We start from the raw sequence: 22092 nt of genomic DNA, 5'->3' as shown, positions 1-22092 counted from the left end.
CACACACACACACACACACACACACACAAACACACACACACACACTCAGTCTGACCAAAGTCCAGCCAACTCACCCAGCTCTTGTGGGTTTAGTGAATTGAGAAGACACTTCTTGTGTGGATTTTTCAATTCTTCAACATGTCATTTGGCTGGGAGTGCTATTGTCCCCTGCCCCTTTTCTCCCTGCTCCTTCTGCTGAGACGAGTCGTGTCATCCCCTCGTGATCAGCACTTTTGTTGCTTTTGTTTTTGGCCCTACCTCAGAAGTCCATCTTGTCTTTTATGTCACTGCCTTTCATGCATAAGGGAACAGTTGTGGCCTGTTGTGGGGCTGTTCCACTGCATTTCCACCAGTGGGGTTTCCTTTCATTCTCTTCAAAGTACTACAATGGGGCTCTGAAGGCCTGAATGGCCAATGCAGAGTGCACAATCCTACAGAGCCCGCTCATTTTGTTTTGTCAGAGTCAATAAAAATGCTAAGTTAAAAGCTAACCCCCTTATGCCCTCCTCCAATAGACCGACTTGTTTGACCTTTAAGTCCCCCTCTCAATTAACTTTTAATAATAAATTCATTGATTTAGTTTTTTGTCTTAACACTCATTTCAAGTGGATTATTCTGCATGTGTTTAATGTTGTGTTTTCTTTTACATTCTGTATAACTAATTAATCAAACTCATAGTGTGCATACAGCATGACATTGTTGAATACTGTCTTGAGATTTGAGTCTTTGACAGACAAAGACAATGCGGGGAAGCTGGAGTGATATCTGCCAATCATCACGTAACATTGCAAGCGACTGCAAAATATAAGACCTGTGTCCTTTGCATCGTGGCTTTTTGCTGTCCTGAGATCTAGATTAAGATGTATCTATTCAACCAGTTTTATGTGGAAGGATAAAAAAGAAGAAGAAAAAAGGCTGCTGTCGTCTGTGAGCATTACGATGGAGGCCTTGCATAAAAGCATTGTGGGCCAATTTGTGAGCTGGAAGAAAGCCGGGGACTTTGAGAAGGATTACAGGTAGGCAGACATTGGCTGCTGAAGATAACTGCCATGACTTTGTCCTCATTGTGTAGATTAAGGCATAAAACCCAAACTAATGAGATTGGAAAGGGGAGAAGATGTGAACGGGAGGATGTGTAAGGTGAGGGACATTGTTACTGGAAATAGCTTTTAAAAGAAAAGCAAGAAAGATGTAGCATGAGCGATGTTATAATCTGACATTTTCAATCTCTGCTGCAAACACATGAAGGTTTCTTTAGTTGAATGAGTGAAGACTTGGGTTAAAGAAGGTTTTTTTTTTTAGATGTAAAATTAAATAATCTTTATGATGGCAGTGGAACAGCACATTGAGGGGATGTGGATTATTCAGAGCAAAATGAATAAAACAAATCCTATCCCTTGCAAAGTACAGTCAATACAGACGTCAGCAACAAAATGCTAGCGTGGCCAGTAAGCCATTGTCTCTCCTGCTTCTCTTGGTAAAAGAGAGACTAGCCCCCAGTAAATTCTGAAACCCCCAGCTGATCTATACTGGAGGGGAACGGATTGCTCATCCTGAGCTCCAACTTGCTAGAGGGCAAGCAAAGAAAGCAGGGGGCACAAAAGTAGTAGAAAAGTGTTTGATTCTTTCCTCTCCCTGTCTTGGGTGTCTCTGGTTAATTTTTCAACATTTCTCTGCCATCCAGTTGTGTCCTCAGTCCTGAGGCAGTGTGAAAAACAGAAAACAAAAAACCATGCACATACAGCATCATGCTGAGAGGAGGACCATGTGCGGGGAATGCTTCAGCTCTTTCATTCTGAAAAAACAAAAAGTGTCAGACAGGCAGGTGGACATGAAGGTAGGTAAATATTGATGACTTTTTGACCATTTTATTTCCCACCCGCAGACAGCTTTCTGCAGACAGAGGGCTTGTTGATGCTTCAGTAACATTGATTTCCTCCCTACTCTTTATTCATCTTTAGTTTCACCAAATTTAATCTTGAATCTTAAACGCCACAGACCTCGGAATGTAGTTTGCATATTAAAAAGTAGCTGATTATTGTGGGGTAGAAACACAGATCTTTAATTTTGTGCATTTTAGACACAGCTTCTGCCTGCACCACCATGCTGGAGATAATTGTAGAAATCTACATATTGAGAGGGAGGCTGTCACTGGCGTCTGTTTTGGAGTGGGCCTCTTGTTATCTCCTGTAATTCATGCAGTTGGATGAATATGACCACCTGAATTAGGCTATTATGCTGCCATGTGGAGGGCAGTAGAGTTACAAGAAACTGTGATCATCATGTCATGATAATGAAGCAATTACTACAGAGTATCCGGAATACAATATTGAATGCCAGAGTACAATAAACAGTGCTTTGAAACTGTTATGTCACACACATATCTTATGACAAATTGATTATTAATCATGGTCTACAGTAGTATGCAGTTAAACCAGCAAGAACATAAAGTAAAAAATTGTAATGATAAAGTTAAAGAACACTGTTGTGTCCCAAGTTTGACCAACCCCCACAAACACACACACTCAGATACAAAAAGGTTAAAGAAAAATTAGATTAAATGAAATTAAAATACTGGATTTTTAGTATTGTTAAAAACAAATGTATTCATTGTAAATACCATAAAGACTAACATAAGGTGTCTAAGCGTTGAGATTTTTGATCTCAATGACTCGAAAACGTGTGTATTTGTGTATATTTTTTTCATACATGTACAAGTTTCATTGCAATAGTGCATCCCCATACCACTACAGATACACTGATAAAAGTCCATCTCGTCTTTAGCCCACCTTTCAAAAAGCAATTCCACATTTTGGTTTATTCAAAATAAGCCTATATTATCCAAGAAACAACATTTCTCCCAGAAACACTTCATTTCTTGTCTGTCAGACTTACAAATGTTTGCTCATCGGTGGACTTTTGTCCATTCTAAAGAACAAGCAGGGAGGATATTTGTGGAAAGCTGTTCTTACAATGTTTGTGGTTTATTGTATTCATATTTTACACAATTCTTTCCAACTTTTTGGGGGGAAAATGTTTTATAGAATTGAAAGATAATTTTTTTAAAAATTTAAAATATAAATTATGTAGCAATAAGCTCGTCTATAACAAACAAGGCCTTTCCTGCTCAGTGAAACTATTAGTAACTACTACTAGTAGTATAGCTTGAGATTGCCATCTTTGACAGTAGGGTCTACACTTTCCCAACCTCAGCAGATGTTTGTATCCATATCTTGACTGCTTCTCTCTCCTCTGAGTAACTGTGATCATTCCCACAGCAGCAGGCTTTGTCACTTAAACATGCAATACCACCCAAAGCTGTGGTGAACTGTCATGTGTTCACAGGACCCCCAAATGCCAGAAGCAGAATCTGAAACAGAACACAAACTCCTCAACGGTCTAAACAAGTTGGCGGAAGTGTGAAATCGTTACAAAGTTTGACATTTCTTAGTGACATGCCTGTTACCTTGAGAGATTGAGAGACACATTGATGCACCTGCCTGGATTAAATAACAGGGGATTTCAGAGATAAGGACATGAATATGGTGAACGTGTACAGTAGTCAGAGTGGGGTAGATAAGATGTGCAGTTCAAGGATTTGTGGTTCAAGGTGGATTTATTGTAGTTGGAGTCTACAAAGATTCTGACAGTGAGTGTCACATCATCAGAGGCTAGTCTGTTTGAGTTGAAGATCAGTTGGTTGTTCTGTACTTGTGAACAGCTTTGTCCAAGACACTGTCTGGTGTTGACGAAAGACACAAATCTGCATGTAAAATACTAATTGACAAGTTACTGTTAGATGGCTGGTCCAAACATAGTATACCATAGTCGGGGTTTGTACCCATGTACAGTCTGACACTGAGCTTACCACCCTTTTTACTGCATTCTACCCACCACCCCCACCTCTTTTAGTGCCGCCAGGCCTGTGTCTGTTGCTGCCTCTCTAATAAGAAACATTCGCACCCAGCACCATATAACCCACTAACATATCGCTACCTCTGATCTAAGACCAGTAAACACAGTCAATGAGGCAAGCCTCAACCACTTTACAGCTGCTATATGGTCACATAGCCCTGAGTTGTCATAACCCCTCATGTAAAAAACCAGTAAGTAAAAAAGGAGTACAGGGGGAAACAGCACTCTAGGGACTCTTTAAATATGTAGAATGCAAATATATCATGCATTGATCTAATAATGTGGAAATATCAAACAGATGTTGTATGATGTAAACAGAAATCTAGAAGTTATGTGTGTATTTGGTTAGGATGTTCAGATTCCCATTTGTCGGAGCTCTCCTTCATTCGCTGTTGTGGTTGCTTGACTATATAAGCAGTTCCTTTAGGTTTTCATGAAAACTTTAATGCAAGTTAAATGCATGTTTAATGCAAACAACCACACTCACCATCTTTAATCCCAATGCCAAAACAGCAAATTAAATTAAGTTCACCATTTTCCGTCAATGACCAGTTACAATGTGAAAAATTAACTTTTTGGTTGTAACTGAGCAGAAAGTTAATCTTTATATGTTACAGAATCTACCTGCTGCTTCTGTCTTCTCCTACATCATCTATAAACACTGGTGACCTGATGCCACTGGAAGCTATTGACGCTCATGCCATTGCACTGGCTCCACTATGTTTTACAGATGATGTTGTATTCTTCAATGATGAGCTTTTACAGATCTTCTGTATGCGTTTTCTTCTTCCCATCATTCTGGTACATTTTGAATTTAGGGTAAAGATGGAGAATGTTTTTCACCTGGCTGGAAGTCAGTCCTGCCAGTTACTGACCAAAAAGCTCCCAGGAGTGGTCGATACTAGCAGCTAGCATCGACCACTCCTGGGAGCTTTTTGGTCAATTTTATCAAGAACATCTTATAATGGGATCACTATAAGTGCAACGTTTGTGAACATTCAGACTACACCCATTATGAAAATATTGTTTTTAAACTCCATATGTATCATATATCATATCAAATCATACGGAGAGTTATGAGCACATTATGAGCACATTAAAATTTAACAGAAGCGTAAATACCCTGTCTAATCAATGAGTCAGGGCAGAGCTATGGATGTAGCTGCACTAGTCACTGTCTTCCACATGTAGATTTTCCTTTGCACCTGGGCGTCCTTCTTATTCTTAATCATATAAACTACAACACCTGTAGGTGTATGCTGCCCACTTCAGCACTGGAGGAATTGCAGACCGGGTACATATGTGGCCTAAGGTATCCACTGTAATGAAAAAGTACAGTAGCGAATTCAGAAAGAGTATTTTTCTCTATGTCAGACTGCACCTAACTTTGATCTTGACTTTCAGTTTGATTAAAACTAAATGAATTTAAAGTTTCTAGACTGTAATTATCATGACTGTAAATGGCCTGGCCTGTATTTATATAGCGCTTTTCTAGTCCTTTTAAGGACCCCAAAGCGCTTTACCTATCCAGTCATCCACCCATTCAGGCACACATTCACACACTGGTGATGGTAAGCTACATTGTAGCCACAGCCACCCTGGGGCGCACTGACAGAGGCGAGGCTGCCGGACACTGGCGCCACCAGTAGGCAACGGGTGAAATGTCTTGCCCAAGGACACAACGACCGAGACTGTGTCATTAACGTGTTGGTAAAATGCAGTGCTTAACAAATTTGTCATGGATAACAAGAAAACACAAATAATTTATAAATCTGTCAAAAACCTGTTTACAGATTTAAAAAAAATACAGTTATTTATTGGTCAAATAAACTAAATTCACAGTTTTGTATCCAAATTTGAGCTGTTACAGTGAGAAGTCAGAAATTAATCAAGCATGACATCCAGCCAAAGTATTTTTTCTGATCAGGAAATGAACTGTAGTTTGGCCACTTAATCAAAAAATAAGAATTTATCATTTTTTGTCTTTTTTTTTGTCTTTTTTCAGTAAATTGATTGGATATCTACTGTAATTATACCTTAGCATTTAAAATATTTTGATTAAAGGGTTACACACATTATAAAAACAAACACAAACATTTGTTAGTTACCAATATTGTTAATTTAGGGCGGCTGTGTCATAAACCTTACTCTGGGTGGTGGTCTAATAAATTAGTTATGCACTGTGTATCCTGTGAGAATCAGCTTTGTGGCAGTTCCCACTTTGTTATGTGTCTCCAGAGCCACATTTTGGCATTACAAAGTCAGCCACTCAAGTGTTGCAATGCAAAATGACCTCAAATTTGATTTTATTGTGCAAGGTGCTATTTCTGCATGCTGAGTGTCAGTACATGCCACATATAAATATAAGAACTTTTCACATTCATGGCATTTCACACAGTCTTTTTCAGCGTGTATATTGCTCATGTTCACATCATGATGCCGATGAAAAAGTGATTTATCGATTGGTACTTAGTATAGCGTTGTAACAGTTCCCCTGGTGCAGTGTGCACAGAATAGAATAGACTCATTTCATTTTGAGACTCGCCTGGATTCTTGGACCCGCTGTCTTTCTTTCTAGTTTCAGTGCTGCTGTTTTTCATCTCTTTCTCACCAGTTTTTGGTCCTTTAGATTTAAGTTCCTAAACATATTGTGAGCTGTACCCATTTTAACGGGTCTACAATTTGCATGGGGTTGGCCTTAGTTCTCCCTTCAAACTTTGTCCCCAAGCCTTTTGTAAACACACTCAATGCCTGGAAGCACTAAAATGCTGGAAGCATTTTAAATTGGTTTTAACTGCCTGCTACAACTGCAACATCTCAGTGTAGATTAGGCCTTATTGGGACTGGAGGGCATGTGGAAGCGTAGTTGACAGGATTAAGTGGCTATTGAAGTCACTTTAGCTCCTTTAGAGAGCGAGAAACATGAAAAGAGAATAACTCAGCCCCTCTTTACAGAAGGGATATCCCCTCACTTGCTTTCTTTCTTTCTTTTGCCCTCCTCAGGCAAAGAAAGACACCAATCTACCAATAGGACCCTCAGACTTCTGATACCCAGAAAGAGTACAGCAATGTTAAAAGGTGTTTTCAGGAACCTTTCCATAGTTGCAGGAGCTGATGAATGTAGTACCCTATTATTTCTGTGTCTGCGCAGCAGATCCTAGGTCCTATTGTAGTTTTTAGAACTCTGTTTTTGGAGCTCCTGCTGTCAGTGTCTCATAAGAGCTATAAGAGGAATTTTTAGTGACATAGGCTTTCGTGATGGGTACAGATATAAATACAGCATTGGCAACTACAATTAAAAACAGTGTAAACAACTTCTTTCTCAACAGAGAAATGAACTGACAGTGACTCCCAGGCTTTGAGCCTGTGTGCACACAATTACCTTTGGGTTTTCATTCACACAGAATCGATTTATTTGAATATCACATTATCTCCACAAGAGGGCAAACCATATTAATGAGAGACATAAATATTTATTTATATAGAATGGACATCCGGTGCCCTGAGAGAACTCTGCTGTAAGAAAACATGAAACAACAATTGTTTTCATTAATGCAAAATGAGCAATACTCAGGAAGTGCTCAAATCCTCATGGATCTGTGCTTCATGAAGTTTCCCCCCCAAGCTTCTCATAAGGTTTAATAAATATCTATTCGCACAGATCAGGTTCCACAGTTTCGACCATATACCGTCAGTCTTTCTGGAGCTCAGCTGGGTTTTGAACTCTCTGCTGTCATTACAACACGATTGTTGTTAAAATGTTCCAGACCTGAAGTGACCCTACCTTCTTTGAGCAAAGGATCAGCAGGTATCAGGGAATTTCCTTCTCTGTTTCTTTTTAAATATTTTTTTGGCTCGATACCAAATGTTAGCTGACTATAATATCTATAATTTACTTACTATTACCACTGACAATGCAATTTGTGACTTCGTAACATGGCATACTTGCAATTAAATTTTAAATTGCATTATCTTTATGTATACTTAGTCATTTGGGAATTATGTGACTAAAAGAACACATTATTATGTAAAATTGATTTTTACCTTCAGAGCTCATGGTAGGAATAAAGATCCGCACTTTTAAGACAAGTTTTTCTGTGACTCAGCACTAAACAACAGTGACTCTGATACTCATTCACTTTCTGCCGTGCCTAGATATTCAGCAGCGTGGCAATAATTAGCATATGAGTGGCTCGGTGTTTGGGTGAGTTTGTTCTCACAAAGACTGCCAAAGCACAGGTCAGCGTCTCTCATTCACTTCAATGAAAAGCTGAAGGGCAAACAGAACTCCCAAAATGAAATGCATCCAGACTTTCACTCAAGTCTGAGTGAGTCCTCCTCACTGGATCTCCATGAGTGTTATAAACACTGTACATATATTATGAATGCAGCAACAGCCTTTAATTATTCATGGCCCTTAGCTACTTATTGATACTGTGTGTGCTCATGAGTAATATATGCACCAGAGACATGAATTAGTGCATTCATAGTACACCTGCCTGCCATTTCTATGTATGTACTCTGTGCACCAAAGCATGTATGTTTATGTCCTTACATCATCATGTCCTTAAGTATGTGTATGTTGTTGTTGACAGAAAGGGCGGGTGGCTCCGGGCCGCAGTCTGGCAGTTGTATGCTGAAGCATGGCGTCATCACTATCACTCTGCAGGCTCCTCTCTGCACTACATACCCCGCAGGGCAGTTCTCTACTGCCCTGGCAACGATGAGCGAAAATTGAAGAAACTAGCCTCACTGGATGTCGACTGTGCTGTGCTGGACTGTGAAGATGGAGTAGCCCTCAGCAAAAAGGTACATAAGTACTAAGATGCATGCTTGTAAATGAAATTCAGCTTGGTATTAATAGGATAGCGGGGAAGCCACAAACACTCCCATAGCTGTGTGATCTTGGATATATTTTAATTCCCATATCTCTCTATCAGACAGGTGCTTGGTCTTAATCACTCAAAGGAAAACTACCTAAGTGAGATGTTTATAACAAGCACATTTCACCCCATTATGATAGTATAAAGACAGCGCTCCCCCCCTCAACCGCATTAGAGTCATTTAAAACAAGGTGACCATGTCCCACTGGGATAGCAGTGGGAAAGCACCAGATGCAGCAGGTTAAAAGCATTCTCCTCCTGCCCACACTACCTCCTCATTGGCCCTGCTGGACTGCCCATGAAATTGTGATTGGAGAGTGGGATAAAGAAGGGGCCCGGGCAAAAAGTTAACTAACAAAGGTTTTTAAGTCATGATAATAAAGATGATTGATATGGCTGGAGGCTGTTCCTGTAGTAGACAAAGACAATAAGATGATGGCCTGTGTGACTGACAGCTAAAACTGTGACCCTGCGATGGTGTTGGTGGGATGTAAGAGCTTCTGTCTTTATTGTGTGATAAAGGGGAATGTGGAGAGGAATGCAGCACTGAAGGAGCCATTCAGGCTTCAGATGCTGGACTGTTGCACTGTCAGCAGGTCCATGTCCCCATCTTCCTTGTGTTTAAGCAGAAGTGTTTTGCTCCAGCATATTCTTTACACCAACATATTCATTTCACCTGAAACATGAACATTTTGGGGGGCTGAATTTGTAGGCAACAATTGCAAATTCAGAATTTTGTTTTTCTCATTTTCAAAAGGTCTCCTCTGTGTTAGCTACTGCTGGGTTGTGCCTATAGCCCCAGTATGTGCTTTTACAAATAAAGTGAAAATGTACATAGCTACAGGATATACCCATTTATTCAAACTGCAGAGTAATGTCCCTCAGCAGGCATACCACTCTACCTTCCACTACTACTTCTCTGAGTAATTCACATAAAAATACCAATACATTAAATTCTGGAAAATAGTATTGTCCACCAGTAGTTTCCTACCTAATAATCCCATTACTTTCTCCTGTCTGCACTACACTGCAAAGCAGAACATAGCGTCAGAACAGATTTGAGCTTTTGACACTTTTTGACATGTTGGCTTTCGGCACAGTGTGCAAAAAGTCTTGTAGCCTATTATGTGTTTGCTAGGTCGTGCTGTGTAATATAAAAATTAGTAATATACTCAATAACAAAATGCACCTTCCCTACTGGCACCCTTTCTTCACTTTCCACACTCTTGGCGTCTTTCTCCACTGTGGCAATTGGAAATCCATGGGGGATGTTGTGTAGTTCTACCTTCCCTTAAGATGATATTTTTTCCTTTTCGATGAACAGTTCTTTGTGTGAATGTGTGTGTGTGTGTGTGTGTGTGTGTGTGTTTGTGGGTTTCTGGGAATACCACAAACATTTGTTTTGGATTTATAAATTTCTATGTGGAAATGAGTTGACTGAAATAATTGTTTTACTTTTCACTGTGTGTTTAAAAAAAATCTTTTTCAAATTATTTTCATTACATAGCCTGGGGGGTTATTTATCGCGATTTTTTTTTTTGGACCCCTTTAAACCATCAAAGCCAGACTGACAAAATATTGTGTCTTAAGTCTGGCATTATTTTCAGCGGTTCTTGTGGAGAGAAGCAAAACACGTGAGGAAACAGGTGCTGATACAAATTTTTTACATTTATTGTTTTTGAGAAATTAAACAACTAGTTAAAGGAGGTGAAAAATCTTGTCAAAAGGTGTTACATGCTTCAGAGGTGATGCACTTCTAATGATGCACTTCTAATTGATGCCTGCTGCCTACAGAGGCTGTGTAATGGCTCATATTTGATGCTTTATGGTTATATCTACACCCAAAGCATACTTTTATGCTTTTATGATTATTTTATTCAGTTATGCACGCATAAATCCAATAATTGTTTATTAGGCTCTCAGTGCTGCTAAAACACAGACGAATTACCTGACAGCTCTGTACATAAACACACCTGGAGTCAGTGAAAGAGAACTGATGCTGCTCTTTTGACGGACGTTGTGCGGACCCTGTGTAATGTGCGCACACAGGTTGGTTGAGAGACTATTTACAGTTCATTGACATGAAAACTCAACACACCACTAAAAATATTATTAAATATCTTCAAAGGAACTTTTCGTTTAGTGCCAAAAAAACGTTGCCTGTTACTTTTTTCTTCCACGTCTTCCTGTTTTTATGTGCTTTCTCTTGCGGCTCGTGGCTCACAGTAAGTTTAGTCAAGTACCTACATTAAAATTTTTGCCAATTTTTGATGCGTTTTGGCTCCTGCTTAGTTTTAGGTTTGGATGTGTTTGTTGGAAGTCGCTGTGCCAAAAGCATCTGCAGAGTAAATGTAACTTTATGCAAATCAGATGCAGATGCTGCTGCTGGACACGCATGCATCTTACTGCCCAAGTAAATACCAAGCTCGATTGAATAATGCACTGACACAGTTGTGTGTACCTAGTGAATGGTAATTTGCAGGAAGCGTTGGAAGCATACCCCGTAATTGCTTGTCAAAAATATTACCCTTACCCTGTCTTTTATTAACACAATTTGAGCTGTGCGTTGGGACCAACTGATCTATAAATGGATGAGAGTTAGCTATTACAATGTGGGTGTGTGTCTGCTGACAATTTCAACACCGTATAGCCTAGAAACGATTATCTTCACCATGACAACTGCACAGTCTGCACTGTGGGTTTGGCAAGGCATGCCAGGCTTCAACAATGTCCTAAAGTCTCATAATGCATATCTAATGGGAGCAAAGCAATGACCCAGCTTGCTAAATGCCATTCTGAACCACTGTTTTGGTGAATATAACAATGGCGAGATGGCGAAATGTTGAGTGCAGTTACTGAGTATGCATGAGTAGGCCTTAAATGGGGCTACTGCCCACCACCACACTCCTATTATGTGTTCATTAATGTATTCTTTTCATTATCTTTCACCTTCACCTTAAAACAGGAAAGGATGTTCATGACAAAAAGGTACGTGGTGAAGGTCACTCTGGCCCCCCCTCCCCTTTTAAATTGAAATCCAGGAATGCTGGCTTTAATTGCCTGCCACTTTGACTCTAAAAATGTCTGCACTCCATCTTGGCAGTAATGCTGGCAGCTTAAGAGGTAGGGAGAAAAGAAAGGGAGTAAAGGGTAGGAGCCACCCAGAGCTTGCTAACTGTCGCCACGGACCCAGAGGGGAAAGAAGGAGGAGGTGAGAGGGGAGGGAAGACAAGGCTGACTGCTCTAACACTCTTACACATATCATCATATCTGTATGATCAGTGGGGTGGAGGAAAAGGGAGGGCAGGTTGAAACCCCAGAGCGGAACTGACGGCTACACCTGTCCTCTCTCCTCCTCACTCCCTCGCCGTCTTGTTCTTTACCGTCCCCCTCTCTCGCTTGTCTCCCCTCTCTAGGGTCCGCAGGGTTAAGATTGTTTATGTCTCTCTCCCCCCATGTTCTGTCTCCGTCTCTTGGTGCCCTTTGGTCCAATATTCCTCCTGGTGTTTCTCTTTCTGCCTCTCTTTTCCCCACATGGGTCCCTCCATCCTCCATGACTCCCCCCTGCCTCCCTGCCGCAGAGATTCTCTCCTAATCCCTGGAAGTTTGGAACTAATGAACTAACTGCTGAGCCGCTGCCACGGAGCTTGGTCCCAAACTATACTGTACTTCACACTCGATTTCCTCTCCAGATGGCATAGTGGCGCGGCCGGCACAACGGGGAGCACCTCTCACACACCCGCACGCGCCTGTAAATGCACACAAGACCAGCAGAATACAAACATGCACACATGCATGAGTGTGTACGTGTAGTCACATACGGACATTCGCACACAAGTACACACAGATAAACACATACACAGATTGTTACAGTTGGTATCCCACTGTACATCAGTGTCCTGCATTCATTTCAGTATGTTACTGAACTAGGAACAGTTGTTAGGGCTTGAAAGGAGGTAATTCACTTTAAAGTGTAGGTAGTATATACAACTAAATAGAAAGTCGGTGAATAAATGGAGTAATCAGAGGCCAAAGTAGTGTTTAAAGTGCTAATATGAACAGAAATCGGTCAGTAGTAGACTGTAAGATTAAATAAACAGAAGGTTGTGATTACAGCCATACACTGTACCTTTGGTTTTGCATTATTAAATCTCATTTATATATAATACTCTTACATTGGATGCACAAAGTCTTCAGGCCTCCATAGAATAAAATGCAAGGCAAACTAAAGCATTAACACATGAACAGAATATTGAATGTGACACTTTTACGACAAAAATAAACAAATAAACAAAAGTCTTGTTTGTTAGAGGGCAGTTGTCTATAGTTGGATAATAATGTCATGCGCCCCCTGTAGTCTAAGAAAATATGATTTTTTTGACCAAATTGACCATATTTCATATTTTCAAAATGAGTAATCAAATTATATTTACAGCACTTTACATTGACTTTACTTTGTGCTCTACTTAGTGACTTAGGAAGTGATGGTTAAGTGTACATGACAGCATCTAATTCGTAATGCATAGTGTTAAGCCAGACATTTCTCTCTCTTTGTCTTTTCTCTGTAATTCTGTTTTTACAGTAACACTAATATCCACTGGTCTTGGTACTTTCAGTTGAATGACACATTGTGGAGTGGATGTCATCGTTATAGTTGTATATTAACTTTATCTCATTGTCAGTCAATGCATGAGCTATGGTCTATGCATGAACTGTGTCTGACACCAGAGAATTGCAACTTAACATAAATTATGCAGCCAACTGTCAACTGATACGTGACCTCAGTTCACTGCTCACTGTGTTGTTTCAGAGGACACTCAAAGGCCCGCTCCCTGTTTAAGTGGATTCAAATGAATAAACTCTTGACAGAAAGTGCTCCTGGGGAATAATGGTAACCGGTAGAATTATGAATGCTAAACATTTCTATTTAGTGTGTATTATACAGGATGGGACTGCACACGTATTTACATCCTTGTACGTGTGCTTGTGCATGTGCTCTACACCTCAGAAGACCCCAGAGACTCCAGAGAAACTCCCAGTCTGTCTGCCAAAACTCACAACTGAGATGTAATGCACTCCGCCAGAAAGTAGGCCCTGTCCTGGCCATACGAGAAATACCATCCAGTCCAAACCTTACTGTTTAGAGTGCGTGCGTGTTTTAAGTGTCATTTGTCAGGAATCAATTGGTCTGTTTGTTGAGAGAACCATGGGTAGAGTAACCAAGTGGTCAGGGTGTACAAGGGAGGGATGACAGTCCTGTGATTAGCATCCTTTGCGATGAAATGTTGATGTATTTGTTGATTTTTTTTTTTTTTAATTAATTGTTTTTAGCAGCAATACTTTTGTGTGTCTGTTTTTTTTCAGTTTCAGAAGTTGTACACTTGCTATTAACAGCTTTTTTTCGGCCCCTCTGGTTGTGTTTTGAAACTCATTTGTGCTACAACTTCAGTGGACTGAGTGCGAGGAATGAACCTGAGCAAGGCAGTGGAAAATGCCGAGATGGAGAACAGAGAGGTCCTCTCTGCCTCTCATTATCCTGTTACACTCTTGTGTTTTCACTGGCCAGCACCACTCTGTGCTACGTGGCTTGCGCAACCCACCCAGTGCTTAGAAAGTAACCCAGTATGAGTAGTGTTGATGGAGAGGAGTACAAGGCGATGAAAACATTAAAGAATGGGAGGAAGAGAGGGGATGGAGCAGATTGGAGGATGAGATGGGAATATACTTTAGCTCTTATTTCACAAGAGATTTAAATATAAAATTTAATATTGTGTTTAAGTATTGGTGGGCATTAAGGGAACAAGAACTTGAATTACTAGTTAGCGCTATAAATAACATACACTAAAACCTATGAAAAAGTTTCTTGCTCTAAATCATAATCACTTGAAAATAACATTTGTATATATAACAGTGAAAAATGGCAATATAAGTTGAATGTCTGTTTTTTGCACATCTTAAATGTATGTCTTATTTTTAAAAAATATATCGTTCACCAGTTCTTGTTTTCTTTTATTTTCTTTTTGCTTATTTGTCCTTTAATTGTTTCATCTATTTTGGGGCAGATACTAAATTGTAGTAGAGGTAAATGAAAATCCACTAGAAAAAGAGAGCATATTTCTCCTTTACTGGCTTCTCTTCATTGGCTCCCTGTTAAATCCAGAAATTAATTTAAAATCTTTGTCATCATATACGAGGTCTTGAATATTTAGGCCCAATCTTTTTCTAAAGACCTTATAGTACCATATCAACACAATAGAGCACTTCGCTCTCAGACTGCAGGCTTACTCGTGGTTCCTAGGATATTTAAAAGTAGAATGGGAAGCAGAGCCTTCAGCTTTCAGGCCCCTCGTATGTGGAAGCAGCTCCCAGTTTGGACACTATCTCTACTTTTAGGATTAGGCTTAAAACTTTGCTTTTTGACAAAGCATATAGCTAAAGCTTGATCAGGTGACCCTGAATTCTCCCTTAAGTTAAGCTGCAATAGGTTGTTGGGAGCTTCCCACGATGTGCTTCTTCTTCATTCACCTTTTTCACTCAATGTCTTTATACAACACTCTGCATTTAATTCCACAGCATGTCTTTGTCCTGTCTTCCTCCCCTCACTCCCAATCAGTCATGGCAGAAGGCCATCCCTCCCTATCCAGTTTCTGCCGGAGGTTTCTTCCTGTTAAAAGGGAGTTTTTCCTTTCCACTGCCTCCAAATCACTTTCTCATAGATTGTTGGGTTTTTCTCTGTTTTATTGAACTGAGCTGTAGTTTAACTGCAAATGAGCTTTAGTGAACCTGTATATCAATAGCATGAAGGTAAATTAACATGTTTTAATTGGGATTGCGCTCACTTGGTCAGTAACTATATAGTGCAGCCTTCAAGAGTGCCTACTTTAAAACAGAACCCTAAAATGATTGTGTTTAAGTCTGATTCATGGTTGAATCTCAGCAGGAAATTTATTATAGTTCTGTGGTAATGTTCAGAGAATCTGTACTGCACACAAATTTCACCTTCATGCATTTAATATACCTTCCACATTTTCTTACCTTGTTTTTTCCTGATATCTCTCATTTTAACTGTGTATGCGTCCATTCCATTTTTTTAAACTGCTTAGTCAATTCAGAGTTGCGAGAGGGAGAAATGTGGGACAAAATACAGTCATTCATGTTCACATTCTCATCTATGGTCAATTTAGACCAAGGGAGACACTAATGAACCTAACCTGCATGTCGTTGGACTGTGGGAGGAAACCAGAGTAGCTGGAAAGAAAGAAGCCACACAAGCACTGGGAGAACATGCAAACTGCACATAGAAAGGCCCTACTGGCAAGGGGATTCAAACCCGAAACCTTCTTGCTTTGCTTTTAAATGCACTTTGGGAGAGAGCTTTAGCAAGTGAGGGCACACTTGGAGAAATCCCAGGTATATTGCTTGGTTCTGTATAAGTGGGTGGTTTTAAGGGGTGCAGTCTGTAGTAAAGGGTGTGGCTGTGAAGACTGGTGAGGTACGAGGTGCTTTAGGGTGGAGTTTGAGTGATTATAATAAATTTGAATCAAATGCATTGTGACAGGCACTCATTAAAGGTTTGGGAAGACTGGGGCTTACTGAGGATTTTGGATGATACACAATGAATATGATAATGTCAAAATTGAGTCTAGATGTAATGAATGCATGGATGACAGGTTTAAGTCTTTAAATCAGCTGAGAAGCAGTAAAATGGTCAGACTTCATTGGTGGGCAGATGGTGAGAAGACAAAAAGCATCACTCAAAAAGCTTGTAAATGCAGCAAATGTTATATAAATATATGTATGGTGAATAGGGATGGATACCGGTACCCATCTGACAAAAACGGTAGTAACCAGACCGAAAAGCAGCGCACATTTCGGTGCTTTATTTCGGTGCTTTTTTTTCTCCCTGAGATGCCCTACACTTTGGATTCTAGCCAATCGTTTTACCTTTCTATCTAAACAACATTGACTGGAGGTTAGTCCTGTGCAGAGTGTGAACCAAAGAATCATCTGCGGTACAGGAACAGAAATCTCATAGGTGACTGGGGATGGGTACCGGTATCCGGTGCCATTATTGCACAGGTCCTGACATAAACGGTAGTAACCAGACCAAAAAGCAACGCACATTTCGGTGCCTTTTTTAATTTGAGATGTCATACACTTTGGATTCTAGCCAATCATTTTACCTTTCCAAGGATAGTAGGTGGGCCCGGGTACATACGTTCTGTTAGAGCAGAGCTACGGGTTAAAAATGCCCAAGGCGATGCGGTCAAAAGTCTTGCTGTACTTCACAGCAAAAGATGCAAACTCAGCAGCCTGCAACAAGTGCTTTAAGGTGATACTGTGCAGAGGAGGTAACACCTCGAATCTGATGAAGCACCTGGCAACGCATAGCGGTTTTTTTTTTTTAAAGCCGAGAAATGCACCGTATTTGATAGCTTGTTGCAAGACCTCACACCGACCACATCTACTGTGCGTGTGTAACTATGACGGTGTTTGCTAGTTCACCTTACGTGCATTAAGGTGAACGTGGTTAGCCTACTTAACATAAATTACACACAAAAAACATTAAGCTACTCACCCAGAGAAGAACGGCTGCTGTTGCCATCATCATTCGTCATCATTTCTGCTACACTGGCAGGGCTAGGGGCCAGGACTCTCCTCTTCGGATTCTTGGGGGATGTTGCTAACTCTGGGTCCGATAACAGGCACCACACCTGCAGTAGATGTGGTCGGTGTGAGGTCTTGCAGCAAGCTATCAAATACGGTGCATTTCTCAGCTTTTAAAAAAATTGCTATGCGTCGCCAGGTGCTTCATCAGATTCGAGGTTTTTTTACCTCCTTTGCACAGTATCACCTTAAAGCACTTGTTGCAGGCTGCTGAGTTTGCATCTTTTGCTGTGAAGTACAGCAAGACTTTTGACCGCATCGCCTTGGGCATTTTTAACCTGTAGCTCTGCTCTAAAAGAACGTACATACCCGGGCCCACCTACTATCCTTGGAAAGGTAAAATGATTGGCTAGAATCCAAAGTGTATGACATCTCAAATTAAAATTCGGTCTGGTTACTACCGTTTATCAGGACCTGTGCAATAATGGCACCGGATACCGGTACCCATCCTCAGTCACCTATGAGATTTCTGTTCCTGTACCGCAGATGATTCTTTGGTCCACACTCTGCACAGGACTAACCTCCAGTCAATGTTGTTTAGATAGAAAGGACACATACCAATAGAACTAAACACACACATACACACAATTCTGATATTATAGAGCAGTAATCAAACTATAGTGGGTTTGTTTTGGTTTTATTTGTTTATACATGTTGTTATTTGGTTATTCGTCAAATGGCACTGTTTGATGTTCTTAGTATCTGCCAACATAGTGGAGTTACTTTTTATAATCAACAGACATTGATCCAAAGCTCACAAAGAACTGCCAGCATTGCTGAGAGTTTTTGTCAGAAAAAGATGCTGGTTTAGGAGGAAGGTCTTTGAATGAGCTGCGTTCTTCTGTAGTTGCAACAAGCACTGAAGTTGTTGTGATCACCATGAATTTGGCAGTCTCCCAACTCAACATGACAACATTCCAGGAAATACAGACGAAATGCGTCTGGGATGTATGAAATGGAACTACATTTGTGACTTATTGAGGAGCTGCCCACGCTTTTCAGAAGTCTCTGTCCTACTGCTTGTCTTGTGTAAACTTACTAAACTCATTGGCTTGGCCTATGGTATTGATCAGAGAATAGTCACAATGTTGCATCAATCCAAGACAAAAGTAAATATATTGTATAGCCACCCTCACCCCCCAAAACAACTCCCTGTTACAGAGTCATGTAATAGGGGCCCTAATACAACCCTAATACGGAGTCATATATATATATATTGTATTGGCCATAAACTCAGAAAAATGTGTTTTGAGGTATCAAATCAAATTGTAAACAATTAGACCAGAGAACTCTGCTTTGGTTTTAGAGGCCCAAAAGCTATCCTGGAATAAATAAAGATTTTTAAAACTACAAATATGAAATGATAAAAAACCTGCAGTATCCAAAAGATCAATAGTTTGGCACTAGTTTGGAGAAGACTGGTGGAATCTGAATTTTTCTTATTTTACAGAATGTAAAATAGAAATGTAAACTGTATTTTTTTTTTTCATGGATTGATATGGTATCATGGATTTCAGCTTGTAATGAACTGTAACCAAAGATTTTTAATGAGCTCCTTTCATGGCTAATTAAAGTGTGTAATAACTAGCTGTTTTTTGCCTCATGCTGTCAGCTTTGACCATCAATGACAGGCAGGTTTCATGATTTACAAATTTCTCCTCCTCTTTCCTGCTAGTTATGTCTTGTTGTCTGCACTGACAGTGTAACAGATAACACAGAGCGCCTCCGACTGACAGAGTGAAGGCCTGAATCTCCTCCTGCTACGTCTCAGTTATCTGCGTAGCCTGAATTAGTCAGTCATCTCACTCCCACTTTATAGAGTGCAGCATGTCACTTGTCAAAACGCATCCACGATAACTTGAAGCCTACAAAAACACACACACACTCACGCAATCTGGCACACACTAACAAAGACAGATGAACAAGTGCGGACAGTTACACTTGAGGCTGGCAGCCTTCACCTGCGAGAGTCTACAGCTCATTGTAAATGGCATCACGAGTTACACAGCAGGGTGCAAAACACCCGATCTTAAAAGGTATTAAAAAAAGGAAAAACAACTACACGCATTGTGACTCATGATCTTGCACTCCTTAGACATGAAACCCTATATCCACTTTCAGGCTAAAGATACAGCACTCTACTGTTTGAAGGCACAATGGAAATGATAAAAGTGGGATGAACATATAAGCTGTTCTTGTGAATGCAGGTGCACAGATGTGAGTAATTTTTTTTAGAATGACATTGACTTTTTAATGTTGTAAATAATGCTAATTTATGACATCTTAATGTTTTTGCTATTTACTATAACTATAAGAATATTACAACAATATTGTATGAGAAAAAAATAAGTCTAGCCCAAATTATGCCCTTTAAAAAAAAGTCACATATCCTCTGTATATCCACCATAATCAAGCCTCTACTGAAAAAACAATTCAAGCTGAATGAAGGGACAGACTGTGTGTACACGTATACATGTATAGACTATCCAGAGGGGGTGTTTGACGTTCCCTGTTTCAAGCAACGTGGCAGAAGGGCTGGAAGTCCATGATCTGATGCTGAAGAGGAAGTTGGTCCTGCTGTGGACTGCACATATACCAGTTTGGATGCTGTAGTCTGATTTGGTGTCTACAAGGCGGTAGCCATGCTGTGTCACATATATACAGCACTCTGTAGGATTCTGAGTGTCAGAGCTCAGGCTGTGTGTTAAGAAGCTGCCCTCGCTCTCCTGGAAGGTCAGCCTCTCTGCACTTGAAAAGCTTCTCATGTGCATCTATGCGTTCGACGGCCCTGCCTGCCTGGGTGACTGCTTGCAAGCTTGCCTGCCTGTGTGTCAGCCTCTAATGATGAGGATGATGGAGGGAATCAAAGAGGGGATGGCGCTGACGTTGGGGCGAGCTCTCCATAGGACACCAGGTGATTGGGGAGGGAGCTTTGAAGCAACTTGTTGGATGGCTGTCCATTAATGTAAAATATCTTCTTTTCAAAGAGCTTTATTCAAGCTCAGAGTAGCGGAGCCCATAGGGGTCAAGGTGTCTGGCAGAATAATCTCTCTCTCACTTTAGGCGGAAAAGAAGATAAAAGTAAGGATAGTGAATAGTGACCTGGGGCCTCATTTATAAAAATGTCCTATGTTTGAACTTAGTCTTAAGATCATGTGTTCAGATGTCTAGATCGCGTGCTTACAATCGATTCATGAAAGATGCTGAGGACTAAATAAAGGTGCTTAGACAGGCTCTGAGAATGTCATTTTCTGTTTCAGATCACAAAACAACTTAAACTGACCGCACCTGCCTTGTAGCTTCCCATTTTATAATGTTTAGTGGATAACAAAAACAGAGAGATGCTATTTTGGAAGGCAAGGCAATTATGTGCAAATAAAGTCTGTCAAATCTGCAAACTAACTTTTCACTGTCCTTCCATAACTCAAGGACAAGAAAGCCTTCGGTGTGACAAACAATTCCTGTCACCTTTCACTAACATATCTTATTGTTATGTTCGTAAAAGGCAGCACAGTGGCCTTCAGTGTGGAGTTCGCATGTTCTCCCAGTGTTCGAGTGGTTCTCTCCTTCCGTGTACTCTGGCTTCCTTCCACGGTCCAAAGAAATGCACTTAGTGGGTAAATTGGCCATAGTTGTGAATGTCAGTGCAAGTGGTTGTCTATTTCTTTGTGCTAGCCTGCATCAGGCTGGCCACCTCCAGCCCTCCCACGACTCTGACAATGACTTGCCGAAGAACCACAGGCCTGAGTGTCTCTACGTAAACAGCAGAATAATCACTTTTTCAAAATTAAAATGTTCTTGGTGCAAAATAACTCACTGTTATAGTGTTCTATGTTTTCCATCTTTAAGGATTCTTAAAGGATTCTTAAGATGAAAATTGATTGTAAGAGTTTTTTATATGAGACCCCAGCCCGTCTCCTTGACCACTTCTGCTGCCGTGGCCTTGGAAAAGAGAAGAAAAGACATCTGTCCTTTTCATGAGTGATTTCTGCTTACATAAGAAGAATTTTATACACGCAGGTCACCAGTATATCAGGTTGAGCCTTGAGAAAGATATTGGGAGCGTTCCCGTCTCTGATCTGAGGACGTTATAAGCACGCTTTTTGATCGTTTCTGGGTATCTATTTATTTAATTTGGTCAGGGATCAATGTGACTCCTGGCACATAAAACAGCCAGCAGTTCTCACAGATCAATTTTCTCTAGTCACCATGAACTACGCAGGGACAGACAGAATTTTATCCACCAAGTAGCAGGTTTATGAATAGTGAGTTATGGTTGCGTAAATCGTCTCCGTCCGTTTCAAGTTACTGCAATCGAGTTGCGGGTCTGTGTTGGCTTATGGGAGCGGCATTGAGAAAGGAGGAGAGAGCAAAATTTGAGTAAGAGTCAAAGATCACAGTGCCCTCATCATATGGTGTGACAATCCCTCTTGTCTCTTTCAGTGAGGCAAAAAGGAGACAAAGATGACACACAGCAGCTCAGCCTGTTCATGAACCCTATTAAATCCAAGGAAATCTTTGATATGTACTCTGATACCGCATTTTATTGATGCTGGGAGGGTGTTTACAATATCACATACAGTTCTGCATTCCAGGAGATCAGAGCTAGGACTGGTTTAGTCCTTGT

At 40.5% G+C, this 22092-nt stretch overlaps 1 protein-coding gene across 1 annotated transcript in view; it reads left to right on the top strand.

Moving 5' to 3' along the window:
* Positions 1-22092, top strand: part of clybl (citrate lyase beta like) — a 64522-nt gene that overhangs the window by 28652 nt on the left and 13778 nt on the right. The window contains exon 2 of the mRNA XM_005733794.1: positions 8511-8724. Within this exon, the coding sequence (XP_005733851.1) occupies positions 8511-8724 (214 nt within the window). The remainder of the gene's footprint in view (positions 1-8510; positions 8725-22092) is intronic.

This window comes from Pundamilia nyererei, unplaced genomic scaffold (assembly GCF_000239375.1).
Source record: "Pundamilia nyererei isolate P.nyererei 1_Seehausen unplaced genomic scaffold, PunNye1.0 scaffold00055, whole genome shotgun sequence".
Taxonomy (NCBI): Eukaryota; Metazoa; Chordata; class Actinopteri; order Cichliformes; family Cichlidae; genus Pundamilia; species Pundamilia nyererei.
The sequence above is the reverse complement of the archived record's forward strand: the minus strand, read 5'-3'. Positions and strand labels throughout refer to the sequence as shown.